The 19,563-nt window shown below is 35.8% G+C and overlaps 1 protein-coding gene across 1 annotated transcript in view; it reads right to left on the reverse strand.

Annotated features, from left to right (window-relative positions):
* Grik2 (glutamate ionotropic receptor kainate type subunit 2) overlaps positions 1-19,563 on the reverse strand; it is a 628,441-nt gene that overhangs the window by 108,731 nt on the left and 500,147 nt on the right. The window contains exons 13-14 of the mRNA XM_051206151.1: positions 13,750-13,868; positions 10,133-10,350 (exon numbers count right to left, since the gene is read on the reverse strand). Coding sequence (XP_051062108.1) covers positions 10,133-10,350; positions 13,750-13,868 — 337 coding nt within the window. The remainder of the gene's footprint in view (positions 1-10,132; positions 10,351-13,749; positions 13,869-19,563) is intronic.

Consider the following 19,563-nt stretch of genomic DNA (forward strand, 5'->3'; position numbering starts at 1 on the left):
TCTTGGTGAGGGTCTCTATGCTGACCCAGAAACCCAAGCTGCCTATGATGAACACATCTTGTCTCTATACAGTACAACAGCTTTGAATGCTTGGGATAAGGTTCATGAATTAGGAGAGAGGATAGAACCCTATACCAAGATAAAGCAAGGACCTAGAGAACGTTTTAGTATCTTTCTAGAAAGATTATCTAGGGCAGTACAATTAGAGATAACAGACATAGATGCTAGGCAAATACTCATAGAATCTTTAGCTTATACGAATGCGAATCCTCAATGCAAACAGGTGCTTTGGCCTTTAAAAATGCGATTAGCACCCTTGGATGAATGGGTCCTATATACAGACAACATTGAGTATAATGACAATAAGACTGAAGCATGGATAGGAGAAGCCATATCTAAAGGTCAGAGAAGATATCAAGATAACAGAGTTCCTTACTATGGTGACTTAGAAGCTTGGGTAGGAGAAGCCATCCTCAAAGGTTTAAAAAGATATCATAATGTCAGATGTTATAACTGTGGTAAGATAGGACATCTAAAAAGAAATTGTAGACAAAGCTTCCCTAGAAGTAATACCCCCAGGAATGAATCAAACAGAAGGCCTCAGCCTCCTGGGTTATGTAAAAGGTGTGGCAAAGGCAGACACTGGACAAATGAATGTAGATCGACCAGAGACAAGCAAGGAAACCCTTTACCATCGGGAAACTCCTTGGGGGGCCTCTCGAAGGCCCCCACGTCACAGGTGGTTCGAACATTCCCAGTCACAATGAAAGACAATCTCCCACAGGACAATTAAAAAATTCTGTGCCTATTATAAAAACTCATACTGCTCTGGATGACGAACTAGTGACGGAAGTTGAATCAAACATGACAGAAGGAAATGAAAAACGTATATTTTGGCAAACTGCTATAAATAGTCATAGGCCTAGATTGATAGTTAAGATGAATAATAGACTGTTTGAGGGTCTGCTGGACACAGGAGCTGATGTAACTATCATATCTAATATAAATCTTGGCCTCAAAGATGGCCCCTGCATGAGGTAAATGTTCAATTCTTAGGGATTGGAACCCTGGCTCAGGTAAAACAAAGCACAAGATGGATTGACTGTATAGGACCAAAAGGACAGAGAGGGAGGTTGAGACCATATGTGACTGATGTAGTGATAAATTTATGGGGTCGTGATCTATTACAGCAATGGAATACACAGATTAACATTCCTCCTGTATTAGGTAGGAACCATAGACGACCTCATGATTGTAGAAAGAATACTGTTAAGTACTATACAAGACAGAGACCAAATATCCAGACAGTACAAAAACAAAATACAAATACTAAACAAACAGAGGGACCAAAAGCCCCCACCTTGACCACTGATTTGGATATGCAGTCCTATGTGCTTACAGGAGACAAATATAAAAGACTGCTTAACCTTGCCAAGTCAGGGTAAGACAGCCATTCTATTTCCCTGCTGTTGTTGTGGTCTGTCAAGTTCTCTTGGCCTTAGCCAAATCTGGGTGTACCAACGTCGCTGTGAGACCTAGGGTAACTGTTCAGGTGGCTTGCTGTTTCTGTCCTTACTGCACCTTTTGGAAGTTGTCCATCCACATTTCCTGTCTACTCTAGTATTGTTATTTTCCTTCTCAGGTCTTGATGAGGTTGAAGATTAAACTATCACAACTATTATTCTCTCTTCCTAGTTAGATATATTAGGTACTAGACTTACGTTTTCCAGCTTAGGACAACTCTATTGTAAACTCCATTATGCCCTCACCCTAGGACTAGATATGTAGGTCATTTTGTTCTCGATTTTCCTTTTCTTAGAGCACACTTGTTATTCACTGTTTTGTATATAGTTTTGTATTAAGCCTAAATCTTTTCTTTAGACTAAAAGGAAAATTGTAGTGAGGTAGTCCTTCTGTAGCACTGACCACGCCCATTGGGGGGTGGAGCGATGGGCGGAGGTGACCTGAGGAAGGAGGTCGGAGGGGGCCAGGAAGGCGCTCTATTTCTGGCGTGACTCGGACAGGAAAGGATCGGGTTGAATTTCCTGGTGTTCATCTGTCTAGGTTGTAAGTTATTTCTCCCTGAATAAACATCTATTCGGCCTATTTGTTTATCCTGATCCGTATTTACCGCAATAATACTGCTCTTGTCTGGACTGTTTGACTTTATGCTGTATAAACTGGACATGCAGGACCCACAGAAAAGTGACTGTTTATTCAAGATGGACATTGCTACAGAGTTCCTGCTTCATGGAAGAGTCTGCCAGAGATTCTGCAGGACACAGAGAAAAGTGACTGACAAACTGCCAATACAAAAAGACAGTTTGAAGTTTCTTACTTTGCTGAAGAGTCTGCCAGACACACTATGGCCTATGGGCTGAAGATGGAAGATTACAGAAGAACTTAAGATGACTGACAAGGCAAGATGGCTCTGTCATTTCAAGAGTTTATATATTATCCTTCTGTGGTCTTTGATGGAGTTGAAGAAAAATAGTTAAGTTATAGTTTTCCTTAGTTAGGATTAAAGATAAGTTACTTAGACTTTAGACACACAAAGATAGGATAGATGATGGAATATTTTCTTCAAATCTTGATAAATGTTAATGGACTAAATATTGTTAACTGTGATTCTTACTTGATAACTGTTGTGTGATGTATTCTGCTAGGTTAAGGTTAAAACCCTTCTTTTTATTTAGACAAAAAAAAGAGGAGATGATGGGAGATGTCATTCTGTATATATGTTTCTCATACTGGTTAATAAATAAAGCACTGTTGGCCAATAGGAAAGGAAGATAGGAGGGACTAGGAGACAAGGAGGAAAGAGGAAGTAGTACGGAGGATTCAAGATGGAGAGACTGGAGAGACCAGATGCTGGCCTGGCCCCACTCCCAGGTAAGAAGACCACGTGGAAATACAAGATTAACAGAAATGAGTTAATAAGACAGAGCTAGCCAATAAGAAACAAGTAGTGGGCCAACAGCATTATATCAAATACAGAGTCTGGGTGCGTTACTTGGGACTGGCACAGTGGTGGCACAAGACCAGCGGAGGGAGTTAAAACCATACTCCTTACAACTGACTCTAGAGAAAAATCCAGAGACCTGCAAGACTGATCACAATTAACAATTTGAGCAACAGTGGAAAGGCTACCATAAATGCCCTTCCCTGATAATCATGATAATGAGATTGATGACTAGCATATCCACCATCACAGAGCCTTCATCTAGTAGCTGATGGAAAAAGAAGCAGACACTCACAGCTAAAAACTGAACCAAATTAAAATCCAAATTCAGAGAGGAAGGACAATACTAGGCTACAGAAATCCACAGAGACAGCTGACCTGAACAAGGGGGAGCTAACAGACCCCCAGTCTGATAGCTGGGAAACCAGCATTGAACTGACTCAGACCCCCACCCCCCAGAACATGGATTCTCATTTAGAAGGCCTGGGCAGTCTAAGGGACCTCTGACAGTTGAACCAGGATATATCCCTAGTGCACAAAAGACTTTGGGAGCACATTCCCCATGGAGGGATATTCCCTTAACCTAGAGGCAGGAAGGAGGGCCTAGACTCTATCCAAATGACTTGACAGACAGATTTTTGTTGATCCCTGCTGGAAGGCATCACCCTCCCTTTGGAGTTTGTGTTGGGGGTGACTAGGATGGGAGGGTGGTAGTCAGGGGCATTGGAAGGAGGGATAGAAGAAAAGAGGGAGGGAGACATGGAGGGAGAGGAGGAGGAAGGGAGGGAGAACTGGGATAGATATATAAAATAACAAAGAAGAAAAAACATGAACACGAAATAAAGTAGACCACAAAATAGTCCCATGCCAACAAAACAATCAAAACAACAAACATACAGAATAAAAAAGAATATTAAGAAATATTATGAACAGCAAAGGAAAAAGGCCAAGTAATAAATAAAGGCAAACCTATCAGAATTACACCAGACTTCTCCATGAAACTTAGAAAGCCAGAAGGACCTGGATAGATGTTCTACAAACACTAAGAGACCATTTGTTGCCGGCCCAGACTACTATACCTAGCACAGCTTTCAATCACCACTAGAAATGGAAAAAATAAGATATTCTATGACAAAACCCGGTGTAAACAATATATATTCACTAATCCAGCCCTCCAGAATACACTAAAAGGAAAACTCCAACCAAAGGAAGTTAACTACACTCACAAAAACATAGACAATAGATAATCCCACTTTACCATAAGACAAAAGAAAAAGCAGGGTAAAATCCACACAGAATGCCATAGAAGCAGTCATCAAAAGTCCCCCAAATAGGTCCAGATGGTTTCAGTAAAAAAATTCTTCCAGAAATTCAAAGGACAAGCAATACCAATACTCCTCAAAGTGTTCCACACAATAGAAGCAGAATGTTCATTACCAAAGTCTTTTTGGATGCTACAATTAACTTGATACCCTAAATCATACAAAGATACAACTAAGATAGAGAATTACAGACTAATCTGCCTCATGAACATTAATTCAAAAATACTCAATAAAACACCAGCAAACTGAATCCAAAAACAGTCATCCACCATGATCAAGTAGGATTCATCACAGGGATTTAGGTTGGTTCAACATACAAAAATCCATCAATGTAATCCATCATATAAGTAAACTGGAAAAAAAAATGATCATCTCACTAGATTCTGAAAAAGCCTTTTAAAGTTTCAACACCCCTTCAAGATAAAGGTCATGGAGACATGAGACACAACAGGAACATACCTCAACACAATAATTTCAATATAGAGCAAACTGACAGCCAAACTAAATGGAGAGACATTCATTCGATGCAATTTTTCTAAAATCAGGAACAAGACAAGGCTATACACTTTCTCCATATCTCTTCCATATTGTACTTGAAGTTCTAACTGGAACAATTAGACAACAAAAGGAGATCAAGGGGATCCAAATTAAAAAAGAAGAAGTCAATCTTTCACTATGTGCAGATGATATGATTGTTTAGATAAGTGACCTGAAAACTCTTACTAGGAAACTCTGCAGATGAAAAAAAACATTCAGCAAAATGGCAGGATAGAACACACACAAACACATACACACACACACACACACACACACACACACACACACACAAATCAGTAACCAACTATAAAGAGACAATAAATGGGCTGAAAAAGAAATCAGAGAGGCATCACCTTTCACAATAGTCACAAACAAGTAAAATATCTTGGGAGTAACTATAACCAAACAAGTAAAAGACCTGTACAGCAAAAAGTTTGAGTCTTTAAAGAAAGAAACTAAAAAAGATACCAGAAAATAGAATGATCTCCCATGTTCTTGGATTTGTAGGTTCAACCACAGTAAAAATGACAGTCTTGTAAAACTATCTACAGATTCAGTGCAATCCCCATCAAAATACCAGCACAATTATTCACAGACCTTGAAACAACCATACACAACTATATACGGAAAAACAAAAGACCCAGGATAGCCAAAACAACCTTGTGCAATAAAGGAACTTCCAGAGGCATCATCCTCCCTTACTTCAAGCTATATTGTAGTGCTCTATAGTCCTGAAATCCATTTGGTATTGTCACAAAAATAGGCAGGTAGACCAATGGAATCAAATTGAACCCCAATATCAACTAACATATCTGTGAACATTTGATTTTTAAAAAAGAAGACAAAATTATACTATGATAAAAAATAAAGCATCTTCAACAAATGGTGCTGGCATAACTGGATGCAGGTAGAGGACTACAGATAGATCCTCATCTATCCCAATGCACAAAACCTATGTCCAAAATGGGCCAAAGACCTCAACTTAAGTACAACCACACTGACCTTATTAGAAGAAAAAGTGGGAGGTGCCCTTGAAATAATTTATATAGGTAACTGCTTCCTGAAAATAACATCTGTACCACAGACACTGAGATTGACAATTAAAAACAGGACCCCTTCAAACCTAGAACCTTCTGTAAGTCAAAGAAAACAGTTGACATGACCAAACAGCAGCCCACAGACTGGGAAAAGATCTTCACCAATCCTACTTCTGACAGAGGGTTGATCACCAAAATATACAAAAAAACTCAAGAAACAAGTCACCAAAACACCAAATAACCCTATTAAAATATGGGGTACAGAACTGAAGAGAAAATTCTCAATAGAGGAAATCAAAAAGGCTGAAAGACACTTAAGAAAGTGCTCAACATCCTTAGCTATCAGGGAAATGCAAATCAAAACAACTCTGAGATACCATCTTACTCCTGCCAGAATGGCTAAAATTAGAAACATCAATGACAACTCATGCTGGAGAGGATATGGAGAAAGGGCAACACTCCTCCACTGCTGGTGGGAGTGCAAACTCTACAGCCATTTTGGAGATCAGTATGGTGGTTCCTCAGGAAAATGGGAATTAGTTTTCACTAGGACTCGGCAATCCCCCTCTTAGGCATATACCAATATGAGCCACATCCATGCAATAAAGACATGTGCTCACCTATGTTCATAGCAGCAGTAGAAAGTTCATAGCAGTAATAGAAAGAACCTGGAAGCAAACAAGATGCCCCTCAACTGAATAGTGGATAAAGAAAATATGGTACATTTACACATTGGAGTACTACTCTGTGTGGGGGTAGAAGAGACCCCTGAAATTCACAGACAAATGGATGGAACTTGAAGAAATTATGATGAGTGAGATAAGTCAGTCACAAAAAGACAAGCATAGTATGTATTCACTCATATATGGATTTTAGGCATAAAGCAAAGTTCATCAGCCTACAATCCATACCACCAGAGAAGCTAGTACCCCCTCCCCCCGAGAGAAAAAGAAAGAAAAGATCTCTTGAGCAAATTGGGATCAGGGTGGGAGGGGAGAGGAAGTCAGGAGAAACAGAAGGGCAGAAAAAGAGGAGAGAAGATAACATGAGGAAACAGGAAGATCAAGTCAGGGAGAGCAAGAAAAATGATACCACAATAGAGGGAACCATTATATGTTTAAAGAGTTCTGGCACTAGTCAATGTTCAGAGACCTACAAGGATGACCCCAACTAATAAGCTATACAATAATGGAGAGGCTACCTTAAATGACTATCCTTGAAAATGAAATCGATGACTACCTTAAATGCCATCCTAGAGCCTTCATCCAGTAGTTAAAGGAATCAGAAACAGACACCCACAGTTAAACAATAAGCCAAATTCCTGGAACCCAGTTGCAAAGGAGTCAAGACCAGGCTGGAGAAACCCACGGAAACAGCTGACCTGAACATAGTTGAGCACATAGACCCCAAACTGATAGCTGGGAAACCAGAAACCAGCATAGGACTCACCCAGACACCCTGTGCAAACTGTGGGACCTCAGGTAATGGATCAGTATTTATCCCTAGTATATGGATGGACTTTGGGAGTCTAGACACACAGAAGAGTGTCTAGGCAGGATGCAAATGGGTGAAAGACAAAAAAGTAAAGTTAAGGAAACCGCCCCCCCCCACACACACACACATACAACTTGAAATAAAGGACAGTCTGTCCTGGAAAGCTAACCCAGACCAATATCAGTTCCCTGGAATTTGCTAACTTACACTCACAAGGCCCTGAGATAGAAGGATACCAAGAATTCACACTGCCCCTCTTGTAAGTGAGTCAGCAGGTGGTAAATAGGGTCCTTAAGAAACAAAGAGATAGCTGCAACTCCTGTTTGCCCAGACAAGATTAATTAGCACACTGGAGGCACTAAGGTCTATCAACCCTAACAAAAAGACCATCAGCCCTCAAAGGTTTAAGTACCCAATGGACAGAGGGTTACACCCCTTCCCTAAACTTGTGGGTTTTGCCTTTAAAAACACCTGTGGCTGGCAGGGGGATGGGGCTTCTCTCAGCCTGCATGCTGAGGGAGCCTGTTTGAGCAAAGGATTCCTGTTCATTAAAGCCTCTTGCATGTTGCAGAAACTGGACTGGACATTGAGTTCTTGGGGGTACCGACTGAAACTGGGAGACTCCTCATTCTGAGGGTCTTACATGGGGGTAGAGGAAGTTTGGAGGGAGTGGGGACCAGCATTGACATTTTTAAAAATCTTGTCTCTAATTTAAATTTAAAAAGATAAAATATATCTAAATCTACAATTCATGTATCCTGTAAGCTTTCTGTTTTTATTTTTCCTGATTTCAACCTTAAGAATTTAGAATGTGATAAACTCAACAACAGAAGGTAATTGTTAGCTAAGTCATTATCTCCGTATAGTTGTTATTTTAACCAGTGTACATTCCAGAAGTTTTCAGTGCTAAAGGAAGCCTGTGTTGTTGTAAGTAGAAGTTGATCTATGTTGATTTCTCCATGTGCTGGAGGCAACCTCATGTTTTAATTAGAAAAATAAAGGATAAGAAGAGTAGGAAGCAAGGAATTGTGAAAGTAGACAGGCTAGCCACAGTAGAAAACAAAAGAGGTAAGAAGCTGAGGGGATAGAAGTGATAGCCAAGAAAGTGTGGAAGTTTAAACAAGAGAAACAATATATAGAGTAAAAGAGACTTATTTATTTATAATTGTTTTTACGTTCTTCAACATGAGCCATGTGGATAATGCAGGATTTGTAACAAAATATGTAAGTTTTCGAGAAGATAAATAAGGAACTATAATCCTGAAACCCATAATGCACAGGAATAAATCATTCTGTGTCAAATCTTTGTGGTGGAATCTTGATCAGTATAATTAAACAAGCTGAGCTCCAGAAGGCCATTTTATACAGAAATAATTTAGATGTATTGCCCACTAAGCACTTCATACAAACAATATACATTTAGCCATATCTACAAATGATGTTTGTAAGAAAATATTTAAGATTCAAAAACCCTAATAATTCCACATAATTGGGAAAGTTGGTCGGTTGTACTTGATGTAGCAAAACAGTTCATATTGAGTCAAATGTTTAAGTGATATTTCATTAATAAATCTCACTAATTAGTAATGACTTTAATTAAACATAAAATTCTAATCTTTATATTAGCTATAAGTTCAGTAAAAGTAATTAAAAATTTAAAATGATATGTAACTAAGTAAATGGAATGTATCTAGTACTGAGAAATTTGATTTCCTTTTGAACTGAACTGTTCAAAACTAGTACAGCTTTATAAGAATTGTCATAATAAATGCATACTTTGTGTGCTTGTGGTTTAAATAACAGTGATGTCTTTGTGAATTTTTTCTTCTATCTGTAACCAAACTTTTATATCCATAGAAGCAATTACTATATGTGGTGCAGACAATGAGGAGGGGTATTTCTGGTACTAGATAAGCTGGTAAAGTATGTTTGATGAAATAATTTAAAAATGTGAGATAATTTTGAAATAAAAATGTCTTCTTTATATTAGCTTTCATTTGTATTTGAATGAACAATAAAGGCATTTACTAGTACTTAAAAATAATAGTAATCCATTAACCAAGTACTTGATGAACTACAAAAGCAAGCAGAAAGGACACTAGAAAACCAGGTGGAAATTTGCTATTTGCTGTATCTTATTCCAGTGAAGGAGCAACAATTGAGAAATGAGGAGTACAAGACACTCTCTGTTAGGAAGACCACACAATTGTACCGTTCACAGAAATGTTGCACAAGTTGTTCCTCTGCAGGCCACTACAAATTTAATGAGATGGCCAAATTGGAGACTGGAAAATATATAGATTATAAAAACTGACTCTTCTTTCAGTTATTGCAGTCTGCTTAACTGAAACAAATGCATGCATTAGAAACATTTTTCTATGCAAGTATTCCATCATAGAATATATGTAAGATTGAAAACTGATGCTATTTAGTTTTCAAAGATACCACATTTTCAATCAAAGATACAATCTCATTAAAAAGGTTACCTTGGAAAAATTTTTATTTACTATCAATTATGAATATACACTACATTTTAAATTTTCCATTTCTATCCTTGTAAATATTCAGTAAACATCATCAGGGCATTTGTACTTCTCAAAGTTTCAAGTATTAATAAAATTAGACATTATGGGCATATTTTTAGTTGTACAACTTATTCCCTTTAGTTATGTGCTACTATTTATATGGCACACAATTATTTAACTACATCATTACATTTATAAATACAAAGGATTGTTTGTGGGTTTTGTGGATATGTTTCAGTAGCAAGTAAGACTTACCTTGAAAAACGTCATGGTTGCACCATCCTCAACTGCTCCATATTCTATCTTGGTTTGCTTAGCTAAATCATCAGCTGAGTCAATAGGAGATTCCATGCGTTCCACGGTCAAAAAGGCGGCTAGGTTAGCAGTGTACGAAGAAATGATGATAAGCGTGAAAAACCACCAAATGCCTCCCACTATCCTGGTGGAGAGCGCTTTGGGCATGAGCTCAGAACCTAACAGAGATTGGGGGAAAGGTGAAACGAATACAGACAATTGGATCAGCTGTCAGACATGTTTGCTCACAGTGGAAGAACCGGATCACTGTGTAATAAAAGTTTAAGTCAAAGATTGACACACTGCTTAAGTAAAGAAGCAGCAGCGTTTGAAAGAGCATAGGTCAATTTTAGTACTATGCCACTTCTAGAAACAGGTATCATGTATAGTGACAGGAAAGTGACCTTACCTGAGATGCCTCCTTGTGACAATTAATACATTCACATGTAAAAAGTCTTAGAAAAGTAACATTAGAAGGGAGGAGTATAAACCTCTGCAGTTTATAAACTACATGCAGTTTTTCTTTTTTTGACTTTTACTATTTAAATGGTTTTCAGAACTAATTACTAAACTCAGATTCTGATTCATTTTCTTACTACGTTTGTGAAAGTTTCTTTTTAATGACAATTCAACTGTGTCTTCTTCATATTTATACCTGATCTTAGACAAATGGCAAAGAAGCCATACTTTACCATTTAAATACCAATGTTGTGTGGTGATAATTTTTTAATTTAATCACCTGCCTTACAGAGGTGTAAGGTATTAGGCCTGTGATCATTTTAAAAGAAAATAAGACTATTTACTTGTAATTAAGCGAATATCTCCCATTATGAAGTTTAAACTTCATTAAGGCAATGAAGTGAGTAAATAAACACAAATGTATCTTTATACACATGTAATATTGCCTAAATATATCACAATTAAATGTCTGGAGTTGCCTGCCCATGCTATTACTGAGAATGGGATCTGAGAAATATATTTTAGTTGTCATTATTATTAATTTTTGGTTACTTAGTTTATAAAAGAAAATGTTAAAATATAAAATCTTGTCTCTTTTTTATATGATAATTATATCTTTAAATCAGAATGTAGTATTCTTGTTTAAAGTATATACTAAGTTCATCAATATATATATATAAAAATATTATCATCCACTTTTAACCATTTTGAAACTATATTCAGAAAAGGATGACCATGGAGTAGTTAATATTTATTAGACTTGAGTAAAATGTAATGAAGCAAAGGTAGACTCATTTTGATGATGTGTTTTACAGTCATAACTTGAATGTAATCACCTATGCAACAAGAAAATACTATTCTAGAGGTAATAAAAATAAAACAAATTATTCACGCTAACATCAGGAATATGCACTATCATTAGCATCCTATATAAAATGGTCCACCTTGCACTTCAGTACATTTTACCCTAGCAATTTTGAATATACAAAATCTTAAAAGCAGACAGACTTGGACATGACAGCCAACTCCAGCTCCAGACTCTTGTCTACCACTCTGTAAGGAAAGAAAAGCATAACAAAACAAACAGAATGGTACCTTTCTGGTGTAGTTGCTCCTAGGCCCTGCCAGACAACACACTTGGACACTGAAACACTAACACCCAAGACGATCAGCAGCTTTGGCTGCATGTTTTACTGTTAGTTTATTTAAAAAACAAACAAACAAAAAACAAAAGAAAGTCAAAAGAGACTAAGAAATAAAAGCATAGTGGATGGAGACATTTGACACAACTGTCTCAATTACCACAAGTTTGTATCTTACCCACAGACTGAAATTCTCCAGACACCTCCTAGGCTTGTGAATCAGAGCCTGGTTAGGGGCTGACTGTCATGTACTCAAGGCAACGTCATGTCCAACACTATATCCCACTAATTCCTGGGGATCAGGGCATCAGCCAGATAGGATGGGTTCCTCTTTCATGTATCCACCAGCGGTGAGGTGTGAACATGGCCAAGCAAAAGCATTTCTGAAATTCCTATTGTTTCAATTACATATCTTTATAGATGGGCAGATAGATTTATTTTTAATTGTTATCATTAATAATTAAGTTCATTTGGTAAATGGACCAAGTCTTTAGGATTTTCAAAAATTTTAGGAACTGTAAATTTCAAGGACTAATATTTTAGTTTTCATATTGCTATCAAAATTTAAAAAGAACCATGCTATTGTGGTCAGACCTTGGTTATGAGGATTAGATGCTGAAGACACCTAAGAATAACTGTTAGCAGATTACCTAGGAAGATTATGTTAAAGCCATGAGATAACTCCAGTTTGTGAGCCTAATAATGAACAAAAACCCTCCTTACCATAGACCCAATGTGAAGGAAAAGAAAATGCATCAGTATTATTTAGAAAGAGATGTCACAAATATAACTTCACAGGGAAAGGGTTTTCTTCAGCTAAGTAGGATTTTCTTATAATAAGTATTAAGTATTGTTTAAAGTCAAATTAAGAATTTTTTCTTTTAACAACTATTCTCACTTTAAGAAATAGATTAAAATGTAATAGTTATGACTTAATGGGTTTATACAGAATATTAAACATGCATTGGCATAGTACTTTTTAAATATTCATTTTATAAATAAAAATAAATAATCTTAATGTCATCTTTAAATGAGTTTATTCAAAATGAATACATAAAGCACATTCTTCTTTTTATTCCACTTATCATCAATCACTGAAATTTTGATATTTGATTCTATTTACTAACTTTAAAACTGAAAAAATTACATTTTCAATATATAATATATTCTTAGCCAAAATATTATTTCATTGTGTGTAATATGTATGTGTGATTATTGTTGGAATTTTATTTAACTATCATAATATTAACAAGATAAACCACACCATCAAAATTAAAATTTCTACCTAGAAAAGCCAATAATAATTAATAATGACAACCATACAGATATATTATTACATGTATGCTATAATTTTTGTAAATTATAGAATTTACTTTTAACCTTCATATTATGAATTTTAAATAGTTTAATAAATACATATTTGCATTCACTCCTAGGCATGCAGTATTTTATATTCTTATAAGTTATCAAGTATAACTAACATTTTATAAAGAAACAGAAATGGATTAATATTTAAATTTACAAATTTATATGCAATTTAGTAATCATGCAATACAGATGCATCTAATCAAGAATTAATATGAAAGAGGAGAATATTTTACATCAAATTGAGACAAGAAACAGGTATTGTAGAATGGATTCTTGCCTCAAGGAGATGTAATTTTAGTATTTCTTTCAGTGCAGCTTCTAGCTAATGAATTGGGTTAGCTTGCTTGTCTATGGAGTAATGTACCTGTAGTGGGTTAATAAATATAGTATATGATTATACTCTATGTGGATTTGCAGAGCTCTTTTCTCAGAATCTCTCTGAAATGGGATTTGAGAAGGCCATTAAATGCATTAAATAGATGGAGAAGCTGGATTATGGTTACATGCACAGAGGCTACCCATGCAAGCGACTTGTGCCAGCGAGAGCTGTCACCCCCAGCAAAGAGTGGGACATGGTGCCCAAGGGAAATAGCAGGCTGAATCGTATACCTTGCTGCATGAGAGCTCCAACTCCAAACCAGAAACTATTTAGCAAGGTAAAATTGTTTTCCACCACGTCTGAGTCAGGATTGCAAGGGTGTGGATTATACCACTCATAGGGACTAAACCTGTGGTAATTGACAGAAAAAAAGAATATATTTAAATAGCAGTGAGACGATTCTATCCAAAATTCTTGCTGCAAAAGAAACAAAAATAGGTAAGATTAAACAAAACCAGAAAGAATGCATTTTTATCACAAGATTTCATATGTATGACAACAGTATGAATTTCAAATATCCATTTACTAAATTTATATCCACAGTAATGTAAGAAGTAGCATTCTTCATTGTATTGTCTTTAGAAGAAGAAAGTCTTGTGTATCAGTCAACTAAACATTTTAATATAGGCTTCTACATATGCAGGACTGTCTTAAAAATAATTTTTAAAACCTATAAAATCATCAAAGAATCAAAGACTGTTAATACATGGGCATTTTAAAGATGACATAATTGTGAAAGGAGAATAATAAAAAAGTGTTGTTATATAATAGATACCACCAAGCTGACAGATAATGAAATAAGCAATGGATATTTAAGTATGTAAGGGACATTATGTTGTGTATACAGCTTTGTGAAATGAACTCAACTTTGACCACCAAAACCAGAAACTCCCACATTATCATTAGTTCCTGGCATGCATGTAGATTTCAGATCACATCCCAGTATACAAGATGTCAGTGAATGTTAGAAACAGAAATGCATTTGACACTGCATATTTTCTAATTATGTGTTTGCAAATTTGTAGTTCATTTGAATCATTGTGTTAAAAGTAAAGCACATTTGTAACTTTAGGCCAAGTACTGCTGATTTTTGAAGTATTATTAATAATTCTAGAATGATTCACATTTAACTTTCAAATATTGTCATATATATATACATAAAGTGATTTATGATAATTATAATCCAAATTCAGTTATCAATTAAGAGACTCTCCAAAACACCATCCCCATAATTGAATGCATTTTAATTATTATGCTAACAAATTATTTTCCCTAATATCTCAAATTTTAAAGCCACTCTTTTACAAATTAATTAGTATATACATCTTTCAGGAAAGTAGTTTATAAATCTCATTTTTAATCCAAGTTTTTTAGAATACTGTATTTGTCATTTTAGAGAACCTAATTTTCTTCGCAAATGAACTTCTGACATTAAAATTCAAAAGATCAAATGAAGCATTTCATCCTTCAAATGCAGTTTTAGAACATGCTTGTCTTAATGGCCTCTGCTTGACAAACAAAGAAGTGTTTTGTTTGGTTTCTAAGTTGAACTGACACACTGAACAGAACGGTTCATTGAATAGTAATTAAACATTCTGATGTGATTTGCTGGGTGTTTCACTACAATAGAACTGGCTTCGTTGGTAGATATTGATGTTATTTAAATCCTTTTATTTGTTTTAGACTAGTAAGAAGTGTCAGTGCTATTTAGAACATATTTCTAAGTGCCAGAATATTGGCAATCATCTTTATATACATTTTATTCCTTTCAAAATATAACCCTTGTAGAGTATTAAAAATCTCCTTTCATATGAATGGCATTGTGATCTTTTGGATAAAAAGTTCTGCAACTAGGAGACACATCTCCACAACTTATAACCAAATACCCTATTTCTATTACTTAAAATAAAATTAGTAGTAAGACTTAACTCTCCAGAATTAAAAATGGAACACTAGAATTGTTGTAGTATTTAGGGATTGCTCATTGATTTGGTACAATATAAACATTGTATGAATATTTTTTAATAATATGATTTCACCTAAGATGTATTTTTAATTGACAGATTGAAATGTTGAAAATTAAAATATTCCTTTCCTATTCTTGAAAGTCTATTAACTATAAACATACAGCTGGTTTGCAGAGTTAGATTAATTCTCTACTCATTGAAGAGCTTAGAAACATAAGCACAGATCATAAAATTCTCTGTGTGCAAAAATTAATTTCTTGATATTTAGGAGCTATGAACTTGACAAAAACAATCTAGTGATGTTATAAGTTGTGTAAAAAGAGATGGTGTGGAAAGGTTTGAGAGGTGAAAGTATAAATACAAAGATACTTTTTCCCTTTCCCAATTATAAAAGTTATGTTGAAGGAAGAAAAAGGAAGAAAGAAGGAAGGAAGGAAGGTGTGGAGTGAATCAAAGAAAGGAGAAGAGAAGAAAAAGAGAGAGGGAAGGGAGGAAGGTCCCAGCTTTTTCTCTGATAGTCTCCTTTCCATGATGAAGTAGTCTCATAATTTAAACTGAAGAAAGTAATCAATTTAGGTTATACAGACACTTTAAGTAAAAATTGCACACATTTCATGAGATTATTGTCTGCTTAATGAAATACAAAAGGACTATATGCCCAAAAGATGCATACCAAGATCTTTCCTTGTCTGCAAACATGATCATCCAGCAGTGACTATATAAGTCACATTGTTTCTTTCCACATATTCTTCCAAGTGTCATTTGCCCCTCACAGACTCCACTGATTTCTATGTCTACTTTGTCCCTTTCACATTTGTCAGTAGCTCTAATTCTGTTTATTGTATATTTTTCTGTCTTCCAGTTATATCCACCCTCTGCATTTATAACAGATTTTGCTCATATTAACATCTGTAGTTCCTTCCCAAATTCTGTCAGACAAATATTCAAAGCATGACTTGCCTACAAATGTATATTTTTACACGTAGATTTAGTTCCTTAATTATTCCTGCTTCATATTTGATATAAAGTGGGTTTTCAACAATTCAGTATTGTGCTTGACAGTACTCATATATCCAAGATTAAATTGCAATGGTCAACTCAACCTTCCCTTGATTATTCACTCCATCTTCATGCCATCTTTAAGTGAACAGCAGCTTAGTAACACTTTGCTCACTGAGTCTCAACAGGCTTTGAGTCATTGTTTTTTTCTTTACCTTCTATTACTACTAAAACATAACCTACAAGCATTTGTCAATTCACATTACCACACAAGGGGATCTCCATCTGCTCTTCTTGACTGACATTATAGTATACTATGGTAGTTAAGGGTACCATAGTGTTCAGCAATAGGTTTATAAGGAGATATGATTATCTGAAATGTTTTCTTCCTCTCTACTCTCCTTGAAAAGTTTTAGTGCAGAATAATTCCTGTGCTATCACAGCTATGTATAAGTAAAGTCTTCAATCATGCCCAAAGTCTTCATTAAAAAGAAAAAAATCATCTCTAGGCATATAATTCAAGGCTGTTATACTTTGTTCTAAAATAGCATAACAGAATGCACAACACCAGAGAAACTAGGAACCAAGGAGGACCCCAAAAGAGACACACATGGTCCCCCAAAGAAGGGGAAAAAGACAACATCTCCTGAGCAAATTGGGAGGGGGTCCAGTGAGTGGAGAGGGAGTTAGGAGAAAGAGAAGGGGAGAAGAGGTGAGGAGAACATGAAGGAGAAGGAAAAATGACTCAAGAGAAGAATAGAGGAGAGCAAGAAAAGAGACGCCATAATAGAGGGACCCATTATAGGCTTGAAGAGAAACCTGGCACTAGGGAAATGTCCAGAGATATAAAATAATGACCCCAGCTAACAATCTGAGCAATAGTGGTGAGGCTACCCTAAAAGTCTTCCCTGATAATGGGATTGATAACTAACTTATATGCCATCCTAGAACCTTCATCTAGTAGCTGATGAAACAGAAGCAGACACCCACAACTAAACACTGAACTGAACTCCTGGAATCCAGTTGCAGATAGGAGTGATGAGTAAAGGGATCAAGACAAGGCTACAGAAACCCACAGAATCTGCTGACCTAAACAAGGGGGAGCTCATATACCCCAGACTGATTGCTGGGAAACCAGCATAGGACCGAAACAGACGCGCTGAATGTGGGTATCAGCTAGGAGGCCTGAGAAGTCTATGGTACTTCTGACAATGGAACCAGTTTGTATCCCTAGTGCACAAAATGATTTTTGAGCATATTTCCCAATGAGGGATACTCCCTTAGCCTAGAGACACGAGGGCGTGCCTAGGCCCTACCCCAAATGACTTGATAGATTTTGATGATCTCTCAAAATCTGGATGGTGGATGGGACAGAGGAGGTGTGGGTGGGCATGGGAGGTTTGAAGAGAGAGGGAACTGGAATTGATATTCAAAATAAGAAGAAAAGAATTAACTCTATTTTGTCTTGCAAACTGTGTTCTCCTGCATGTTGGGCTACTGAATCCTTAAAAATAAAAACTTTATTCACAAAATAAAATCCATCTACTTACTCTAATCAATTCCTTTTCTCTCATGACATTTATCCTGAAATTCCTCATAGCACTGTCTAGATATATAGCTCTTCTGATTATCTTCCTTGAGAGATTATGATGATAGAAAATGGTGGCTCAGTCTAATTTTCCATTTCCACCCCTAAGAATATTTTTCAACAATTCACCTAACTGAAACTCTATTGACTACCTTCCTTTCTATGCAACTTGCTAGAGTTTGGAATATAGTCAGACTATATCTTAATATTTCACTTAAGAACTGTTGTCATGAACTGTCTCTTCTTCCTTGCATTACAAAAGGTGATGAGCAGGAAAGTATTACACGTTGCATGGTGAGAATAACGGGGCCTCTTGTCAACCTTTCACTGAATGAAAAAGCATTAGCATCCCTTCAGATACTCTGTTCCAGCTATATCTGTTAGAGAAGCTTACAAACAGCTAATGTTTTCTCTTTTCCTTATCTGTGGAACTAATAATATCAGGCCATATTTAACATTATTTAAATCTTCCAATATAAATCAATGCACTCTCCTTTGCTATTACATTGCAAACTAATGCGTTCTGTGCAGTGTCTGATTTAGCTTTGTGTGTGTAAAATTTCTAAAACAAGTTCTTAAACATAGTATTTAAAATACTTTCAGTCTTTAGTGTTCCTCCTACTTTAGTTTTTATTCATGTCTAGCCGAATGTCTCACCTGTGTACTGACCTGTTTATGCATTATTTTCTCCTCAACCCTAAGCATCTGTTTCTGTGAAATCTTAATGGACATGTTGATCCTCAAGCCCACTTTTGACTATTTCAACTTATGACAGAGTTATTATTAGTACTGTCACGTCTTTTAATTACTGGATGCTTCTTTCTTCTTACCCTTCTTCCTATTGCTTATGGCTGGTCTACAGCTCTCAGAACCCCAATGATAAACACTATGCTAGGGATTTCAAAACTCTCAACTTAAAGCCATAGGATCTCTGTGTGTACTCTATTTAATTATATAAATTACTGTCTAGATAGTTACCAACTTCATACTGAAAGTGTTTAAAAAAACACAGTGATTTAAAGAACATTATGTTCTCTCCTAATTTCTTCCATTTTAAACAAACACACCATTTTCTGCATTCTTAATACAAAGTTTATTCCCATATTTTCTTGATCATTTCCCTCTAATATACAAGCTGGAGTCATGTTCATGTTTTGTGAACTGCTTCTATGAAGGATTCCATCAGCTTTCCTTGAACTTTGATCTTATTCTCAAATGAGGGATTTCTTTATAAAGGTGATTTCTCTTGTTTCTTATGTTGCATATGTTGAATATTTTATTATGACTCATTCAACTAATTCCTTTTAAAATCAACCAATTTCTACTATCCACTGAGTTATTTTTGTCATTTTCTCAAACTTTGAATTAAACATAAACTTATGAACTTTATTATACTAAAAAGGAAATTATATTACAATTAATGGAGAGTAAATTGCTTATAATATTACATATCAATTTGTACTCAGTTTCTTATTTCCACACATTTATTT

The sequence above is a fragment of the Phodopus roborovskii genome, unplaced genomic scaffold, assembly GCF_943737965.1.
Source record: "Phodopus roborovskii unplaced genomic scaffold, PHOROB, whole genome shotgun sequence".
Taxonomy (NCBI): Eukaryota; Metazoa; Chordata; class Mammalia; order Rodentia; family Cricetidae; genus Phodopus; species Phodopus roborovskii.